The sequence below is a fragment of the Delphinus delphis genome, chromosome 20 (genome assembly GCF_949987515.2).
Source record: "Delphinus delphis chromosome 20, mDelDel1.2, whole genome shotgun sequence".
NCBI classification, from domain to species: domain Eukaryota; kingdom Metazoa; phylum Chordata; class Mammalia; order Artiodactyla; family Delphinidae; genus Delphinus; species Delphinus delphis.
In genome coordinates this window covers 7,775,266-7,792,877 of record NC_082702.1, presented here as the reverse complement: position 1 = coordinate 7,792,877, position 17,612 = coordinate 7,775,266, and the positions used below count along the sequence as shown (strand labels likewise).

Below are 17,612 nucleotides of genomic sequence, written 5' to 3'. Positions count from 1 at the left end.
GGGGGACTTACCCCCAACTGGGCCCCTCTCCCCACCTCGGGGAACCGAGTCCCCCTCCTCCCAGCCCGGGAGTCCACGCCCCTTAGTTTCCTCCTCCCTCTTCCCTAGTTTCCTCCTCCAGAAACCCAGGAGTCCAGCCCCCAAGCCTTTCCTCCCTCTGACCCGGGAGTTTCAATCCGACGGCTTTCTCTTCCATCAGGACTTTTGGCGCTGGCCACCCTCCTACTCCGCGGGCAGCAAGGTCAAAACTCCTTTTCCCTAAGCGCCAAGAATAAAGTGCAGATCTTTTTGCTTTACCTCCTCCGTTATTTCCTAATCGGAGCTTAATTTACTCTCCCCTACGGGCCTTTTTAATTAGCGAGCTGGTGAAGCCGACCTGCAATACATTTCCCAGGAGACCCTGCCTACAGGCTCCTGCTGCAGAGCCTGCCGGGAGTTGTAGTCCCTCGGGTCCAGGCCACGCGTGGGAATGCGTGGGGCTGGGTGGGGCGGGGGGACGGGGTCCTGGTGTGATAGGACTCATAAAGGGCCGAAAATAAATGTAATGATGGCTTCCTCCTTCTGGCTGCAGAGCGCTTTTAAGGGAACCTGTGCGGTGGTTTGGCACATTGGTAAGTGGGCTTGATGTCTAGAGTTGGGGGGGGGGGGCTGGAATTTGGGAGACTGAGTTTTGGGTGGGAGAGCCCTAGTCAGGGAAGCCCAAGTGGAAATGTGGGAGATCACGAAGGGATGGTGGGGGCCTCCACGGGGGTGCCCCGACCTGCCTTGCACCCATACCCCAGCTCCGCACCCCCAGTCACTAGCAGCTCAATCCCAGTGCAGAAGCTGGCTTCGGAGGCCAGGAAAACAGCGGCAGCCCCCACCTCCGCTGGCTGGCCCATGTGGCCCAGGGGCTGGGGAGAGACAAGGGGAAAAGAAGGGTCAAGAGAAGCCACCACCTGACCGCCACCCCCATGCCACCTGGCCCTGGCTCCCACTCCTACCTGGGCCAGCGTGCCCTCTCGGATTGTGACTGTGGGGTCAGGCGTTGAGGCTGCCAGCTCTTCCCACAGTGGGGTCCAGATGTTTCCTGGGGGGATGCTGGGGTGAGGCAGGAGAGGGGGTCGGGGAAGTCTGCCGCAAACACTGCCTCCTGGGCTCACTCCCAGTCTCCCCAGCTCCCCCAGCAGGCTCTCAGCCCATGTGGAGCTGCTCACCAGTTGGCACGGACACCATATTGACTCTCATCCAGGGCCAAGGCTTTGGTCATGGCTGTTACTGCCCCCTGCAGAAGACGGGACATGGAGAAAGTTCAGACCAGAGAAGATGAGGTTCCTTTTGTCCTCTCCTCCCAACCAGGGGGCATCAAGCAGGGGCATCAGAAGAGGGAAGTCACGCTCTCCCTGCAGGTTTCATTGGGCTGCACCAGGCTCTGTCTCTTGGGAGACCCTTGATGTATAACAACATGTCACAGGTGGCCATGCCTCAGGGCTGAGGTTCCTGAAGGAAGGGGCAGGCTACCTCGGTGGTGTACCTTGGTAGCCACATAGGGAACCGCCTGGGACTGGCCAATTGCCCCAACCAGGCTGGAGATGTTGATGACATTCCCGCGGCTCTTGCGCAAGTGAGGGAGGGCGAGCTGGGGAGACAGAAAGCAGAGTAAGCCACCCAAGCCCCTGGATCTCCGCCTGCCCCGTTGAAATGCATCTTGATGGCCATCTCCCGGGTATGCTCACTAGTTGATCTGGGAACCTGCAGGGGCAGCAGCCAGGGTTCTGGGTGCACCTTCTCTGGTTTGCCCCAGGGCCTCTGGGTCTCACCCCTTAAGGAGTCTCTCCTTGTCTGGAAGGGATTTTTCTGTCTCTGCCTCCCCTTTCTGTGTCCTTGTCCCCCTCTCTCAGGGTCCCTGTGTCTCTCTCTAGGCCTTTTTGTATATTACTCAAAACTCCTGTCCAGGGCTTCCCTGGTGGCGCAGTGGTTGAGAGTCCGCCTGCCGATGCAGGGGACACGGGTTTGTGCCCCGGTCCGGGAAGATCCCACATGCCGTGGAGCGGCTGGGCCTGTGAGCCATGGCTGCTGACTCTGCGCGTCTGGAGCCTGTGCTCCGCAACAGGAGAGGCCACAACAGTAAGAGGCCTGCGTACCGCAAAAAACAAAAACAAACAAAAAAAACTGTCCATAACAAGATAGGAAAATGCAAGAGAGACCAAGATGGCTGCATATTTTACAAAACTGGGAGGAATCTCTTTATCCGTGGAGGGGAAGATGGTTTCTCTGAGTTTTAGGGAAAGCTCTGTGGTCAGAATGTGACATGGGAAGACTTCATGAAATGTACTCCCTATTCTGCCAACAGAATTGGCAACCCCTGGCTATCAGGAGGTCCCTAAACTAACTCTCAACTCTCTCTCTCTCCCTTTCCTTCTCTCTCCCTCCCAGTCGGTCTCTCTGTTCTTCCATTACACATGACCTTGAATAAACTTAAATTCTATCCCTCCCCTTGCTTGCCTTGGGCAAGGACTGTTCCTGCCATGAAAGATTAATGGGCACAGGCTGGCTCACCCAAGGGATACTCAGAATGGGAAGCTAAATTAACTCTCTCTCTCCGGTTCACCCCACCAGCTCTTTCTAACCTCCACTCCCTCAGAAACAGCCTCCACCCTGTCCTCAGTGCTCTATCTTCAAACACTCCCCGAGTTCCAACCTCAGGGCCTTTGCATTTGCTGTTCCCTCTGCTCAGAATGTTTCTCCTGACACAGCATGTGACTCAGTCCTAGGGTGACCAACTTTCCCCAGTTTTCTGGGGACATGGGACATTCGGTCCATAGTTTCAGGGCTAAAGTGGGACAATACTATCCCCTCAGCAACTTCAAATCCTGTTCAAATGTCATCTTCTCAATGAGGATTCCCTCACTGTTCTATTTAAAACTGCAACCTGCCTACCCCTGGGTCCCCAGCCCTCTTCCTGATTCCTTTTCCCTGTGTCACACACCTCCTTCTGACATGCCATATATATTTTTATTACTTGCTTATTTGTTTATTCTGTGTTTCTCCCACCAGAATGCAAAAACCTATGAGGGACGGTTGGAATTTCTTATTTTGATTCATCCCCCATACTAAGGTGTCTGGCACATAGTAGGTGCTCAATAAATATCTTTGGCATCAATGAATGAATTTATTGAGGATCTATTATGCGCCTGCCCCTGTTCTCAGCTATTTTTTTTATAAATTTATTTATTTATTTCTGGCAGCGTTGGGTCTTCGTTGCTGCGCACAGGCTTTCTCTAGTCACGGTGAGGGGGGCTACTCTGCATTGCAGTGCTCGGGCTTCTCATTGTGGTGGCTTCTCTTGTTGCGGAGCACGGGCTCTAGGCGCGCGAGCTTCAGTAGTGTAGCACATGGGCTCAGTAGTTGTGGCTCGCAGGCTCTAGAGCGCAGGCTCAGTAGTTGTGGTGCACGGGCTCAGTAGTTGTGGCTTGCGGGCTCTAGAGCGCAGGCTCAGTAGTTGTGGTGCACGGGCTTAGTTGCTCTGCGGCATGCAGGATCTTCCCGGACCAGGGCTCCAACCCGTGTCCCCTGCATTGGCAGGCGGATTCTTAACCACTGCTCCAGCAGGGAAGTCCTGTTCTCAGCTCTTTACACAGATTAGCTCATTTAATCCTCACGACAACCCTAAAATGAGGTCTAGTCGACAGCGCCTTCCTCCGGGTGAGGAGGCTGAGGAGCGAAAGGGTGACTGATGCTCAGAGGGTCATGTGATCGGTCACGAGCCAGTATTTGTGGCTTGGCCATCTGAGACCAAAACCCATAAGCAAATAAAAGCTTCTGACAACTTGGGACTTCCCTGGCGGTCCAGTGGTTAAGACTCCACTCTTGCACTGCAGGGGGTACAGGTTCGATCCCTGCTCGGGGAGCTAAAATCCCATGTGCCTGGCAGACAAAAAACCAAAACATAAAACAGAAGCAATATTGTAACAAGCTCAATAAAGACTTTAAAAATGGTCCACATCAAAAAAAAAAAAAAAAAAAAATCTAGGGCTTCCCTGGTGGCGCAGTGGTTGAGAGTCCGCCTGCCGATGCAGGAGACACGGGTTCGTGCCCCGGTCTGGGAGGATCCCACATGCCACGGAGCGGCTGGGCCCATGAGCCATGGCCACTGAGCCTGCGCGTCCAGAGCCTGTGCTCCGCAACGGGAGAGGCCACAACAGTGAGAGGCCCGCGTACCGCAAAAAAAAAAATCTTAAAAAAAAAAGAAACTTCTGACAACTCTAAGTGTCCTCCTCCCTGTCTCCCCTCACTCTCACCAGCCTTGAAACCCTGACTCCCCAGGCCCTGCCCTGGCCATATTTCTCTCCTTAATCCTCATCACTCCCTGCCCAGCTGTTTAACTCCCTCCCCTCCCCCAACCTGCAAAGGTGAGGTCCATGGGGGCTGAGACGGGTTCATTCACCACCCTCATCTCAGCACTGGGCACACAGCTAGCGTTCAATAAATATTTGCCCCATGCTCCTTGTGGCCCCTTTCCAGCCCTAACCCAAGGCATTCCTTGGCAGGCATCCTCCCCCACTCCTCCTGCCAAGGTCGCCTGTACCTCTGTGTAGCTGCATCAGGGACCTGCTGGTAAGAGACCTGCTGACTCTCCCTGTCCCTCTTTCCCTTCCTCCCTTCAGACGCCCGATTTGAAACAGCCTGGCTCGCTCAGAGAACTCCTGCAGGCTCTCCCTGGCCTGACTCCAGGTCTCCTAAATGTTCAGGTTCCTGGGTCTGCTTCTTGCTCTCCTCGCCCTGCCGTGGGAACCCCCCACTTTACTGAGTTTCCACCAGCATCTCCTAAATCGCCCTTGGAGCCCCCTTCTGGAGCTCCTGACCTGGCCCCCTCGGGCATTTTCATCTCCGTGTCTCAAGTGCAAAACTTACCCCACTGTCTCCCTCTAAAATCTGCCCCTCTTCCTGGTTCCCAGCCTCTGACATGGGGCCCGCTCCCACCCAGTTTCTCAAGCCGGAGACCCAGGAGATCTGGGGGTCTTCCAGAGCCTCCCTCACCCTCAGTTCCTCATCAGACCCATCACCAAGGAGCTCTTGAATCTCTACAATTCCCTCCACCTTGTTAATTCATTTCACAGACATTTCGTGAGGACCTATTATGTGCCAGGTACTGGGGTAGATGCTGTGGACACTGCAGGAAACAAGACCGGGAGAGATTTCTGCCCTCATGGAGCCCAAGTTCCATGGGGAGGCAGCAAGAAACAGATACAAGTGCACTATGAAATGTTCTAGAGTGTAATTAGGGATATGAAACAAGAAGGAGAGCAGGAGGAGGGGGAATGGGAGTGTTGGGCTGGGTGCAGTTTCAAACAGGGTGCCCAAGGGAGGGCTTTGGGAAGGTGAGATTTGAGGGGTTTTTTTTCATTCTTTTTGGGGGGGTCCTCTCCTCACAGTTTGCGGGATCTTAGTTCCTGGACCAGGGATTGAACCTGTCCATGCCCCCTGCAGTGGAAGCTTGGAGTCTTAACCACTGGACTGCCAGGGAAGTCCCAGATTTGAGCATTTTGAGTCCAGGTGTGAGCTGTAGGCATTTCTTAGAGAAAACCATGCTGGGCAGAGGGAACAGCGAGTGCAAAGGCCCTGAGGCAGAACCAGGCTGGGTGTGTTTGGCAGCCAGGAGGCCGTTGCGGTGGGAAGTGAGATCAGAGGAGCAACAGGGGCCAGAGTGTGTGAGGCCTTGAAGGCCATCTCTTCTCACGTGCACAAGTACGATCATCTCCTGATACAAATTCTCACCCCACTTTGCCCACAGATTTGTTCCTCATACAAGAGACAGAATGATCTGTTACTACTAATGATCTGTTAGTATTAATGGGCTCACATCCCTTCCTTGCTCAAATACCTTCTATGGCTTCCTGTTGCTCTTGAGGTCAAGACCAGATGCCTCGGCATGGCCATCCAAGCCCGATGTATCTGCCCCCCAACCCCTTCCTGTACCACCCCCTTCACTCACGGCACTCAGCACCTTGAGAGCTCCTAACTCTCTCCCACGGCCAGGCCTCTGCACGGGCTGTTCTCTGCCAGGAGCACCTGCGTCTCCGTGTAGCTCCATCAAGGACCCACCGGACTCTTGATGGCCCGACTCCCTCCCTTTGCCCCACCTCTCCCCTAGTTAATGTCATTCATGTTTCACTTCCTCCAAAAAGCCTACCCTGATGGCCAGAACAAACCAGCACCAGAACACACTCACCCATATACACTCGTCTCTTGTTTATTTAGTAACACTTGGCTGCCCCACGACTATAAACTCCACAAGGGCAAAGACCACGTGGTGTATCCCCAGCACCTACGAATGCTTGGTCAGTCTTTGATGACTAAATAGATGAACGAATGGATAGGTCTCTAAGAACCAATCCAGCTCTGAGGGTCTACAATAGACACTCCTGTGCTCAAACATCTTCTGCGATCCCTACTGACGAGATCTCATTTCCTTAACGATATAAATATCCCTAATTCCTCTGTTTTTTTCTCTAGCCTAGGGAATGGCTCACTTTGGCTTGTGTCAGAATCCACCAGGGAGGCCAAAGACCCAGAGATTCTGATTCAGGAGGCCTGGGGTCCCAGAATCAACATTTAAAGAGCTTTCAAGGGACATTGGTGGTGGTGATGATGATGATGGTGATGAAGGTAATGATGATAATGATGGGGGGATGATGGCAATGATGGTGAAGATGGTAATATGATGATTTAATAACGATGACGATGATGGCAGTGATGGTTATAATGATGATGATGGTGACGATGGCGATGATGGTGAAGATGGTAATGATGGTGGTAAATGATGACGATGATGATGATGGCAGTCATAGTGGTGATGGGAATGATGGTGATGATGGTGATGGCAATGATGGTGAAGATGGTCATGATGATGGTGGTAAATAATGATGATGATAATGGTGATGGTAGTGATGGTCACAATGATGATGACGGTAATGATGGTGAAGATGGTAATGATGGTTTAATAATGATGACAGTGAGGGTGATGGGAGCCATGGTGGTGATGATTATAATGATGATGAGGGTGGTGATGGCAATAATGGTGAAGATGGTTATGATGATGTTAATGATGATGATGGTGGTGATGGGAATGATGGTGATGATGATGATGGTGGTGATGGTTATAATGATGACAATGGTGATAATGGCAGCAACTTACACATGTTGACAAATTGCTTTACAACAGGCACTGGGATAGAGGCAGGAAGAAGCAGACAAAAGTCTCTGCCCTCTGAAAAACCAAATGCAATCGGCAGACTTTGGAGCTTGGTGTGAACAAACCAACTATAATAAGACATTTGCGAAAAACTGGGTGAATTTAAATAGGGCTTGGGTATGAAATGGTATTAAGAAATGACTTAATTTTCTTAGGAGATCTAATAGTAATTTGATCATGTAAAAAAGTCTTAATTTTAATTATTAACATGAAGTTAAATTTTTTTTTTTTTTTGGTCACCCCACACTGCTTGCAGGATCTTAATTCCCAGACCAGGGATTGAACCCAGGCCCTTGGCAGTGAACGCGCGGAGTCCTAACCACTGGACCACCAGGGAAGACCCCCCCCCCCCCAAATGTATTTTTAAGTTAAAACAGTATTTGGCTCTCCCTTGCCTCTTAGATAGGGGGATGACTCTGAGGTGCATGTTTCTCGCTGAATCCCAGAGTGCCCCCAGGGGATGGTGCCCCACCTGGTGGTAACTTGCTTGGTGACGCCCTTCATCAGCAGCCTAGCAACTACTCCCCAGGCTGAAGGAAGCAATTCCTGGGATCGCCTTCCATCCATCCTGCCTTTCAATCCCCACCTGGACTCTGCTTCTGGGGGAACCCCGACTAACACAGGTGTGGCCACGGTACCGTGATAAGAATTCTAATAATCTGAATAAGAAAGTCTCTAGATTAGCTAAGATCATGATATCAATGTTAATGTTACTATGACTGTGTAAGAGAATGTTCTAGTTTTTAGGAAATACCCTCCAAAGCACTGAAGGGTAAATAGACATCATGCTTGCAACTTACTCTCAAATAGAGAGATAGAAGAATAAAGCAAATGTGGTAAAATCTTAACAACGGGGAGTCTGCGTGTACAGGACTCCTCTGTATTATCCGGGCAATAAGTCTTAAATAAGTCTTAAATTATGTCAAAATAAAAATAAATAGGGCTTCCCTGGTGGCGCAGTGGTTGAGAGTCCGCCTGCTGATGCAGGGGACGCTGGTTCGTGCCCCGGTCCGGGAAGATCCCACATGCCGCGGAGCCGCTGGGCCTGTGAGCCATGGCCGCTGAGCCTGCGCGTCCGGCGCATGTGCTCCGCAACGGGAGAGGCCACAACAGTGAGAGGCCCACGTACAGCAAAAAAAATAAAAATAAATAAACGTTCTAATCCATTGGTAGTATTTATGAAGTTCTTACTAATGAAATTATATGATATCTGGGTAGGGGATGGCAGGAGGCAATGGATAGAACAAGCTTAACAAAATGCTTATAATTGCTAAAGGGAGAAGGAGATGGAGGTTCTCCTGTTCTTAAAATACACCCAGGTTGTTTCTGCCCCAGGGCCTTTGCACACTCTTTTGGCAAGTGAAACACCCTGTGTCCTACTTCTCTACTTCCTTCCCTCCCATTCAAGGTCGAGCTCAAACTTCACCTTTTCCCTTCTACTTCTCCCAGGATTCATTTGCCCAATATGTATCTCAGAGACTGCAAACCGAGTGAGGTGGATCGGCCACAAGAAACAGGATGGGGCAAGGTTCACGATAAACAATAATACCTTGCAGACAGAAACCTCTGTGCCAGGTATGTTCTGAGGACTTTGTGGGTATTTAATTTAATCTCATTCAATTCTCAGGACAACGCTGTGAATTACTACCACTATTAGCCTCCTTCTACAGATGCGAAAACCTAGGTGCAGAGAGACTGAGAATCTTGCCTGATGTTACAAGTAGGAAGGGACAGAGAACCCAGGCAGGTGGACCCCAGATCTAGACCCTCATGTGAGGCTTCTGCACCAGCCACTCACAGGTAACAGGGTCAGGAGGCCAAGGAGGGAGAGCTGGGGATTGGGGTACAGTGGGGAGCCCTTGCCATGGATGCAGTTGGCCAACTTTTCAAGAGAAACCAGAAATCCAGGTGTTTGTGAGAAATTTCTCTCTTTTTAAAAATGCTGGCAATTAGGCAATTAATGAGGGAAGGAGAGAAAGAAAAAAAAAACCACACACACACACACGGGAAGCCCCTGGTGGTCCAGTGGTTAAGGATCCCTGCTTCCAGTGCGAGGGGCTCAGGTTCGGTCCGTGGTGGGGCAGCTAAGATCTCACATGCCGTCGGCACGGCCAAGGAAGGGAAAAAAAATACACACACGCACTTACCCTTTACGGGCTGTGGTGTGTGCATGCCTTATTGTACGGAGGTGCCAATCTTTTGTTATTATTATTTTGGCCGCATACCACTGACTTGCGGGATCTTACTTCCCAGACCAGGGATTGAACCCATGCCCTCCGCAGTGAAAGCGTGCAGTCCTAACCACTGGACTGCCAGGGAATTCCCAGGAGGGGCCAATCTTAGAAGGTGAACAGAAACTGGGGACAGGAGCCAGGGTTGATTGGTTGAGAGACAGATTATCCGACTGCCTGGGGATATTTCACCTGGATCTCGGATGAGATCTGGGGAAGCACCTGAGCTTCTCCACACAGGTGACCCCTGACCCACTCCGTGCCCCTCTCCCCTCTGTTGACATTCGCTTTCCTGAGCTCCTCTAGCCTCAAGCTGGTGCGCTCCGAACTGATGTCTCCAGGCCTCAACCTTTGCCCTAGACCCATGGCCCGCACACAGATGTCTGGTGGGCATCTCTCACTCGACAGCCCCCCGCCCCGCCTGCTCCTCCCCAGGCTTCCCCAGGGCAGCAGATGCCAACGCCTTCCTGCCAGATGCTGGGGATTGGGGTTGCGGGAAACAAACAAACAAAAACCCCACCCACTCCTTTCTTTCTTAAGTCGGCCGCCACATCTAGTCTATAAGGAAATCTTAAAAAGTCTACCTTTAAAATGCATCCAGGGATTTCCCTGGTGGTCCAGTGGTTAAGAATCCGCCTTCCAATGCAGGGAACTCGAGTTTGGTCCCTGATCAGGGAACTAAGATCCCACATGCCGCAGGGCAACTAAGCCCGCGTGCCACAACTAGAAAGCCCTAACACCGCGACTACTGAGACTGTGCGCTCTGGAGTCCCAGCACCACAACTAGAGAGAAGCCCACAAGCAGCAATGAAGAGCCCTCTCGCCGCAACGAAGATCCCGCGAGCTGCAACTAAGACCCGAGGCAGCCAAATAAATAAATAAACAGAAAAACTTACGGAAAAAATGTATGCAGAATCAGACCATTTCTCACCAAATCCACAGCCACCAGCCTGGTGGGATCCAACATCACCTCCTCTGGCCTGGACCATCCCATCGTCACCTCCTCACTGGCTTCCTGGCCTCTGCCCTTGCCCCCCACTTTGTTCCCCACCTGGCCACCAGACGGCACCAGATCCCACTTACAACAGTTTGAGTTCCTCTGCTCCGAGCACTCTATGGCTCCCAGCTCAGACAGTGTCAAACCCAAGTCCTCTCCAAGGTTTACAAGACCCAGCACGATCTGCCCTCAACTTCCAGCCTCTCCCTGCTTCGTCTGCTTCAGTCACGCTGCCTTCCTCACTGTCCCTCCTACACGCCAAGCACTCCCACCCCAGGGCCTTTGCACTGGCTGCTCCTCTGCTGGACCACAATTGCCCACATACCTCCTTGGGGTCTTGACTCAAATGTCACCTCTTAGAGAAGCCTTCTGACCACCCACCCAGTCTAAAAGAGCACACATATACACACTTAAAAAACAAATTAAAAAAACCCTTATCTAGTAAAGATCATACTGAATTATTTTATTTATGGGTGAAATAATGATATCTGAGATTTGCTTTCAAATACTCCACAAAAGGTAAAGAAAAGAAAAAGTGAGGAGTCAACAAGAAACAAGAATGACAGAATAGGGGCCTCCCTGGTGGCGCAGTGATTAAGACTCCACCTGCCAATGCAAGGGACACAAGTTTGATCCCTGGTCCGGGAAGATCCCACATGCCGCGGAGCAACTAAGCCCGTGCACCACAACTACTAAGCCCGCACGCTCTAGGGTCCGTGCTCCGCAACAAAGAGAAGCCACCGCAATAAGGAGCCCACATACTGCAACAAAGGGTAGCCCCCGCTCGCCACAACTGGAGAAAGCCGGTGCGCGGCAATGAAGACCCAACGCAGCCAAAAATAAATAAATAATTTTTAAAAGGTATTATAATGGGGAATTCCCTGGCGGTCTAGTGGTTAGGACTCTGCGTTTCCACTGCAGGAAGCACGGGTTCGATCCCTGGTCGGGGAACAAAGATCCTACAAGTCCCATAGCACAGCAAAAAAAAAAAAAAGTATTATGATGGTAAATTAAATAAATAAATAAAAAGTACTTTGATGAAAATAAGTTGTTATCATAGAGAACGAATATGTACAAGTAGCTGCCATATGAGCGAGTAGTCAGGAAAGGCCTTTCTGAAGAGATGGTATTTGAACTGAGATAGTGAGTAGGAGGTGATTTGGGGAAGATTCAGAGGAAAGGCGTAGAGGTAGAAGGAGATACTCTTTGCTCCTGATAGCTATTCACTGGGTAGCAAACCTGTGACTGTCTATTACTGATTCCTTGTCCTAACTCCTTTCTCCAGATCCTTAACATCCCCCACCACTACCACCACACCACTTTGGAAGGTTCTGGAAGGTTCCTAAGAAGACTGGGCTATGTAGCAACACAGGTAGCTTTGGCCAGCTGTAGGGATCTGCATGCATTTCTTTTCTACAAAAATGGAGTCCTTCTGGAATAAGATCAAAGCAAGGCACAGAAAACATTTGGCTCTGAGACAAAGTGGGTCTGACAATCTCACTGTCAGGCGGCTGCTCACCTTGGTCAGGGTGTACGTCCCCAGCAGGTTCAGCTCCAGCAGCTGCCGGAAGCCCTGGGCAGAGGTCTCCTCGGGCCACTGCGGAGGTGGATCTAAGGGTGGGGGTGGAAGAGAGAGAGAGCAGACGATGAGGGAACCATGAAGACAGGAGAGCAGGGAAGGGAAATAGGCACTGCGGGGTGCAGGGGGGAGGAGTGGCAGACAAGAGGGTCAAGGGTCCTGAAAAGGAAAGGAGGCTGCATGGTGGTTACTAAAAAAGTAGTCTCAAAATTGGATTAAGAAGATGTGGTTTGTATGTACACTTGGAATATTAGCCTTAAAAGAAAGAATGGGGGCTTCCCTGGTGGCGCAGTGGTTGAGAGTCCGCCTGCCGATGCGCAGTGGTTGAGAGACCGGGGTTCGTGCCCCGGTCCGGGAGGATACCACATGCCGCGGAGCGGCTGGGCCCGTGAGCCATGGCCGCTGAGCCTGCGCGTCCGGAGCCTGTGCTCCGCAGCAGGAGAGGCCACGACAGTGAGAGGCCCACGTACCGCAAAAAAAAAAAAAAAAAAAGAATGAAATATCGCCATTTGCAGCAACATGGATGAACCTAGAGAATATTATGCTTAGTGAAATAAGTCAGAGAAAGACAAAAACTGTAGGATATCACTTATATGTGAAATCTAACAAATAATACAAGTAAATATATATGCAAAATGGAAACAGACTCAGATATAGAAAAGAAACTTGTGGTTACCAAAGGGGAGACGGAAGGAGAGAGGGACAAATCAGGAGTATACAAACTACTACAGATACAAACTACTATGTATAAAGTAGATAAGCAACAAGGATATATGGTATAGCACAGGGAATTATAGCCATTATCTTGAAATAACCTATAATGGAATATAGTCTGCAAAAATACTGAATCTCTATGGTGTACACCTGAAGCTAACATAAGACTATAAATTAACTATACTTCAATTAAAAAAAATTAAAAGGAGCAGGGACTTCCCTGGTGGCGCAGTGGATAAGACTCTGCGCTCCCAATGCAGGGGGCCGACGTTTGATCCCCGGTCAGGGAACTAGATCCCACATGCATGCCGCAACTAAGAGTTTGCATTCTGCAACTGAGAGTTTGCATTCCGCAACTAAGGAGCTGGCAAGCCGCAACTAAAGGAGCCCTGGAGCCGCAACTAAGACCTGGTGCAACCAAATAAATAAACAAATATTTAAAAAATTAAAAGGAGCATCAAAAGAAAAAACAAACAAAAAAACAGTCTCAGGGCCGGAAGGCCTGGGTTCAAATCTTAGCTCTGACACTTCTTGGCTGTGTGACTTTAGGCAAGTCACTTTGCCCCCTGTGCCTGTTTCCTCATCTGCAGAATGAGGATAACACTTTGTTCTTAGGCTTATAAATTTCACAAGTCAATATTTGTGCCTGACACTTAGTACTATAAATGTGTTTGTTAAATAAATAGAAAGAGGGGACTTGCCTGGTGGTCCAGTGGTTAAGACTCTGCACTCCCAATGCAGGGGGCCTGGCTTCGATCCCTGGTCAGGGAACTAGATCCTGTAAGCCACAACTAAAAGATCCCACGTGTCGAAACTAAGACCCGGCACAGCCAAATAAATAAATATTAAAAAAAAAATAGAAAGAACTGGGTGGATGGAAGAGGGACAGACAAATCAACATTCAGAAGAAAAGAAGCAGGAAAGATAGGAGTAAGAACAGGAAAAAAAAAATAGAAACTGGGAAAAATGGACCCTGAACCTTCCAAAGGCTTTAAGAGTCAAAGTGGATGAAGGGACAGAGAGATGGGAAACAAGATAATGGAAAGTTAATGAAATATTGGATTATTCCTCCTGGAGACCCAGGGCTTATGGCCTTGCTTCCTTCAGAGAACGGTTCAAACATCTTCAGAGAATCCACCCCAGACCCTCTGTACAAAACAGCCCCTGCCATTCTCTAAGCCCTCAATCAGATTTATTTTTCTTCATAGTCTTTATTAGTACCAGACATGCTAATATATACAATCAATTATCCTTATTCGAGGCAGCTATAGTCCACAAACTCACAGGGAACACTGAATTAGTGACTATTGACCCATTGCTCCTAGGGGAAATACATGTATATAATATTACATTATAACATATACATGCTATTAACTGAAAGTTTGTGTCCCGCCCCCCAAATTCCTTATGTTAAAATCCTAACCTCCAATGTGATGGTATTTGGAGGTGGGGTTCTGTGGGAGTTAAGTCATGAGGATGGCTCCCTCTTGAATGGGATTAGTGCCCTTATAAAAGAGACCCCCATGAGGTCCTTCATTCCTTCCACCATGTAAGGCCCCAACAAGCAGGCCCTCACCCAACACCAAATCTGCTTCTGACTTGATCTTGGACTTTGCAGCCTCCAGAACTGTGAGAAATAAATGTTTGTCATTTAAGCCACCCAGTCCATGGTATTTCTGTTATAGCAGCATGAACAGACTAAGACAGGACATATATGTGTACGTATATATGTACATATGTATATGTATATAGTTATATGGCTATCTAACATAAATATTATAATCTTAAATCCTAAAAAACAACCCATACTGGCAGACTCTATTTTATTTATTTTGCAAATAAGGAAGTGTTAAGTGACTTGCCTGAGGCTGCCCCACTCACAGATGCCAGAGCTGGGATTCAAACCCATCCAGCTGGCCCCAGCGGGAGCTCCTTACAGACACTGCCCTCTCCCATCTCCACCTCTGGGCATCTCTCTGTTTGAAAGCTAAACCCAGAGGGCAGAGCATCACCATGTTTGACCTTAGCTGGGAACATGTGCTACGGGCAACTCAAATTTTTGCCTCTCTGCCCATGTCCGTGAATACCGGGAAAGCGCAGTGAGTACTGATTCTGGGGTTACAACCCACCCTGCAAGGAGGTGAGTTCGCAAATACGGAATCTGCAAATAATGAGGATTAACTGTATCTGTCTTTTCTTGTCTATTTCCTTCCTCTACAATGTGAATCCCATGAGGACAGGAATGCTTGGTCAGTTTTGTTCACTGCTAAATCCCCAGTCCCTAGGACAGAATGTGGGGCATAGTAGATGCTCAACAAATATCTGTTGAAAGGATCAAGGACACAGAGAGAAAGGATGCACTAGTATCTGCCGTCTCTAAATTCTTACAACAGAGAAGGGAAGTGCAGCCCAGAGAGGGTAAGTCAATTGCTCAAAGTTGCCCAGCCAATAAGAGAGGCTTCTTTCTACCACGGCCTTGCTGTGTGACCCCAGTCCAATCAATTCACCTCGCTGAGCCTTGGTTTACCAACGTGAGGCATTCTTACGAAGGGTAAGCAGGAAGCTGATGGCAATTTTCCTTCAAAGCCTCCACACCAAGCCCTATAGACCACGTGTAGAGAGTACATCACCTCAGTCATGGAAAAAGGGCCATCAGCCTCACTTCATAGATAAGAAACTGAGGCTACAAGATGGCAGCTATGTGCCCAAGACAGTTCTGGCAATTATGAGGCTGAGCAGTTACACTATTCCATACTCACAACGACCCTATAATGATGACAAGGATGGTGATTTTCATTTTAGAGATGTAGAAACGGATGCATAAAAGGGCTAAGGGCACAGGCCTGGGGGCACACAGCAGGGATGGAACAGAGCCAGCATTGGGGTGGGAAGCCAGGAGGTGGGTTGACACCAGTGGAGAACAGCCCTCAGGACTCATGACTCACGGTAGCCAGCGCTGTTGACTACACAATCCAGGCGGCCGAAACGGTGGATGGTCTCAGAAATGAGGGTCTGAGGAGAAAGATATCTCGTGAGTGAGCAGTGATGGTACCAGGCCTTTTGGAGCCGAGGGTCCAAAAGTGAGGTGGGGACAGGAGTCACAGCTGAGGGGCCAGACACCAGAGGGCTGGTGACATTCACACTGCGGTCACTACTCCAGAGACCTGGGACTGGGGTGCGGGGGTAGATGTCAGAGATACTGGCTAAAGAGAAAGACCAGAAACCCTGAGGAAAGAGAAAAACTCTTACAGAAAGAGACTCACTGTGAGGAATTTATTTGTCCCAATCCACATGACAGGTGTGACAAGAGCCTTGAGGGAGTGGGAGATAAAGGAGAATCTTCCCAGGAGACACAGGACCTGGTCGGCAGAGTTAGGGAAAGCCTGGAAATGATACTGAGCTGAAACCTCTGGGACGGGTACAATTTAGCCAGGAGAAGGGGGGAAGGCAGAGGGAACAGCATGTGCAAAAGCCTGGGGCGGGGTGGAGAAACAAGTGGAGATACCGGGGGTAGGGACAGAAAATACGCTCACCCTCACATCTTCCTCCTGAGTCACATCACAGAGCAGAAAGACGGTGCCAGGAAGCTCCCGCTCCAGCGCCCGACCCCCGGACTCCGCAGGAAGAGAAGGGCTGGGGGTCTGGACTCTTGGGTCAGAGGGAGGAAGGGTCTGGGGACCCGGACTCCTCTTGGAGGGGTGGGGGTGAGGACTGAGGGACCCTCACTCACCATCTTTGTCACAGATAACCACTTGGGCACCGCTTTCCACTGAGGATGGGAAGAGAATGGTTAACCCAGCACAGGCCTTTACGAAGCCCTCTGGTGCCCTCTAGTGGCCACCTGAAGTGGGGCCGTCTCCCACTATGCTCCCCTCGTGACCCCAAAGTCTCATGATAATCCCTTAGGACAAAGGGCAGAAGTTTTGACACATATTCTCCTTGGCTGCTCCAGGTGCTTGCTGGAGCTCCTGAGCCTCCATCCCCGGGTTCCAGAGTAAACCCTAAATCTGCAAGAGGCATGTTCCCCCAAACCACCCGTTTTGCAGCCATTACTGAGACCCGCCGAAAGCGAGTCAATGGCGTTTGGAAATCCGCCAAAATCTCAGGCCCCAGGCTACCACTGCCTATCTTTTCATTAACTTTGCAAATGGGATTTTATAAGATAAGAATCTAGATTCCAGTACAGAAGATACTTCTTTCCACACCCATTAATTAGCCCCCGAGGGTCCCTCCTCTCCCAGACTCCCAACGTTCAGAGCCAGCCAGACCCCACTCACCGAAGGCTCGAACGATCCCGGCTCCGATGCCGCGCCCGCCCCCGGTCACGACGACCACCTTCCCAGCATAGCGCGTTCCCGTTGCCATTCCGCGTGAGACTGTCTCTCCCTCTGTCACTCACTCCAGGATTCTATCCACCTCAAAATCCGGTGAGGTCGTGGGGTCGAACGGTAAATAGGGGCTGGATCCTGGAAGCCCGGCCCTGGGGGCCGTTGCCAGGAAAGCCAGAAGCCTGGAAGGTTGGTCCCAGCCCCGTCCTCCCTCAGACCCAGAGGTCCGGATCCCCAAACCCCTCCTCCCTCAAACTCAGGATTCCTGCCGTCTCGCCCCCTCTGCCCTCGGACCCAAAACTCCAGGTCCCTAGTCTTCTCTTCTTTCAGATCCAGGAATCCTGGTCCCCAGCCCCCTCCTCCCTCAGAACCAGTAACCTGGACCCCGAGCTTCCTCCTTCCTCAGACCTACAAGTCCGAGGTCCTTGTCCCCTCCTCCCTCGGGGCCCAGAAGCCCACTACTCCGGCTCTACCCCTCAGAGACACCAGCGTAACAACCTCAGACAGAAAGTTCTTGACTAAAAGTTCA

The 17,612-nt window shown here is 50.4% G+C and overlaps 1 protein-coding gene across 1 annotated transcript; it reads right to left on the bottom strand.

The window, feature by feature from the left end:
• Nucleotides 1-715: 715 nt before the first annotated feature.
• On the bottom strand, nucleotides 716-17,577 carry HSD17B14 (hydroxysteroid 17-beta dehydrogenase 14). The gene is made up of 9 exons (XM_059999249.1): nucleotides 17,033-17,577; nucleotides 16,487-16,524; nucleotides 16,289-16,372; nucleotides 15,701-15,767; nucleotides 11,982-12,073; nucleotides 1,514-1,618; nucleotides 1,197-1,264; nucleotides 984-1,080; nucleotides 716-893 (listed from the first exon to the last, which is right to left on the bottom strand). Exons 1-9 carry the CDS (start codon nucleotides 17,118-17,120, stop codon nucleotides 720-722), a joined length of 813 nt encoding a protein of 270 aa, XP_059855232.1. The 5' UTR covers nucleotides 17,121-17,577; the 3' UTR covers nucleotides 716-719.
• Between the last annotated feature and the right edge of the window lie 35 nt (nucleotides 17,578-17,612).

Coding starts and splice junctions, on each gene's coding strand:
- HSD17B14 (XM_059999249.1), bottom strand. CDS start 17,120: ATGGCAACGGGAACGCGCTATGCTGGGAAGGTGGTCGTCGTGACCGGG. Junction 1,265..1,513: donor TTCCCTATGTGGCTACCAAG/GTACACCACCGA, acceptor CGTCTTCTGCAG/GGGGCAGTAACAGCCATGAC. Junction 1,081..1,196: donor TATGGTGTCCGTGCCAACTG/GTGAGCAGCTCC, acceptor GCCTCACCCCAG/CATCCCCCCAGGAAACATCT.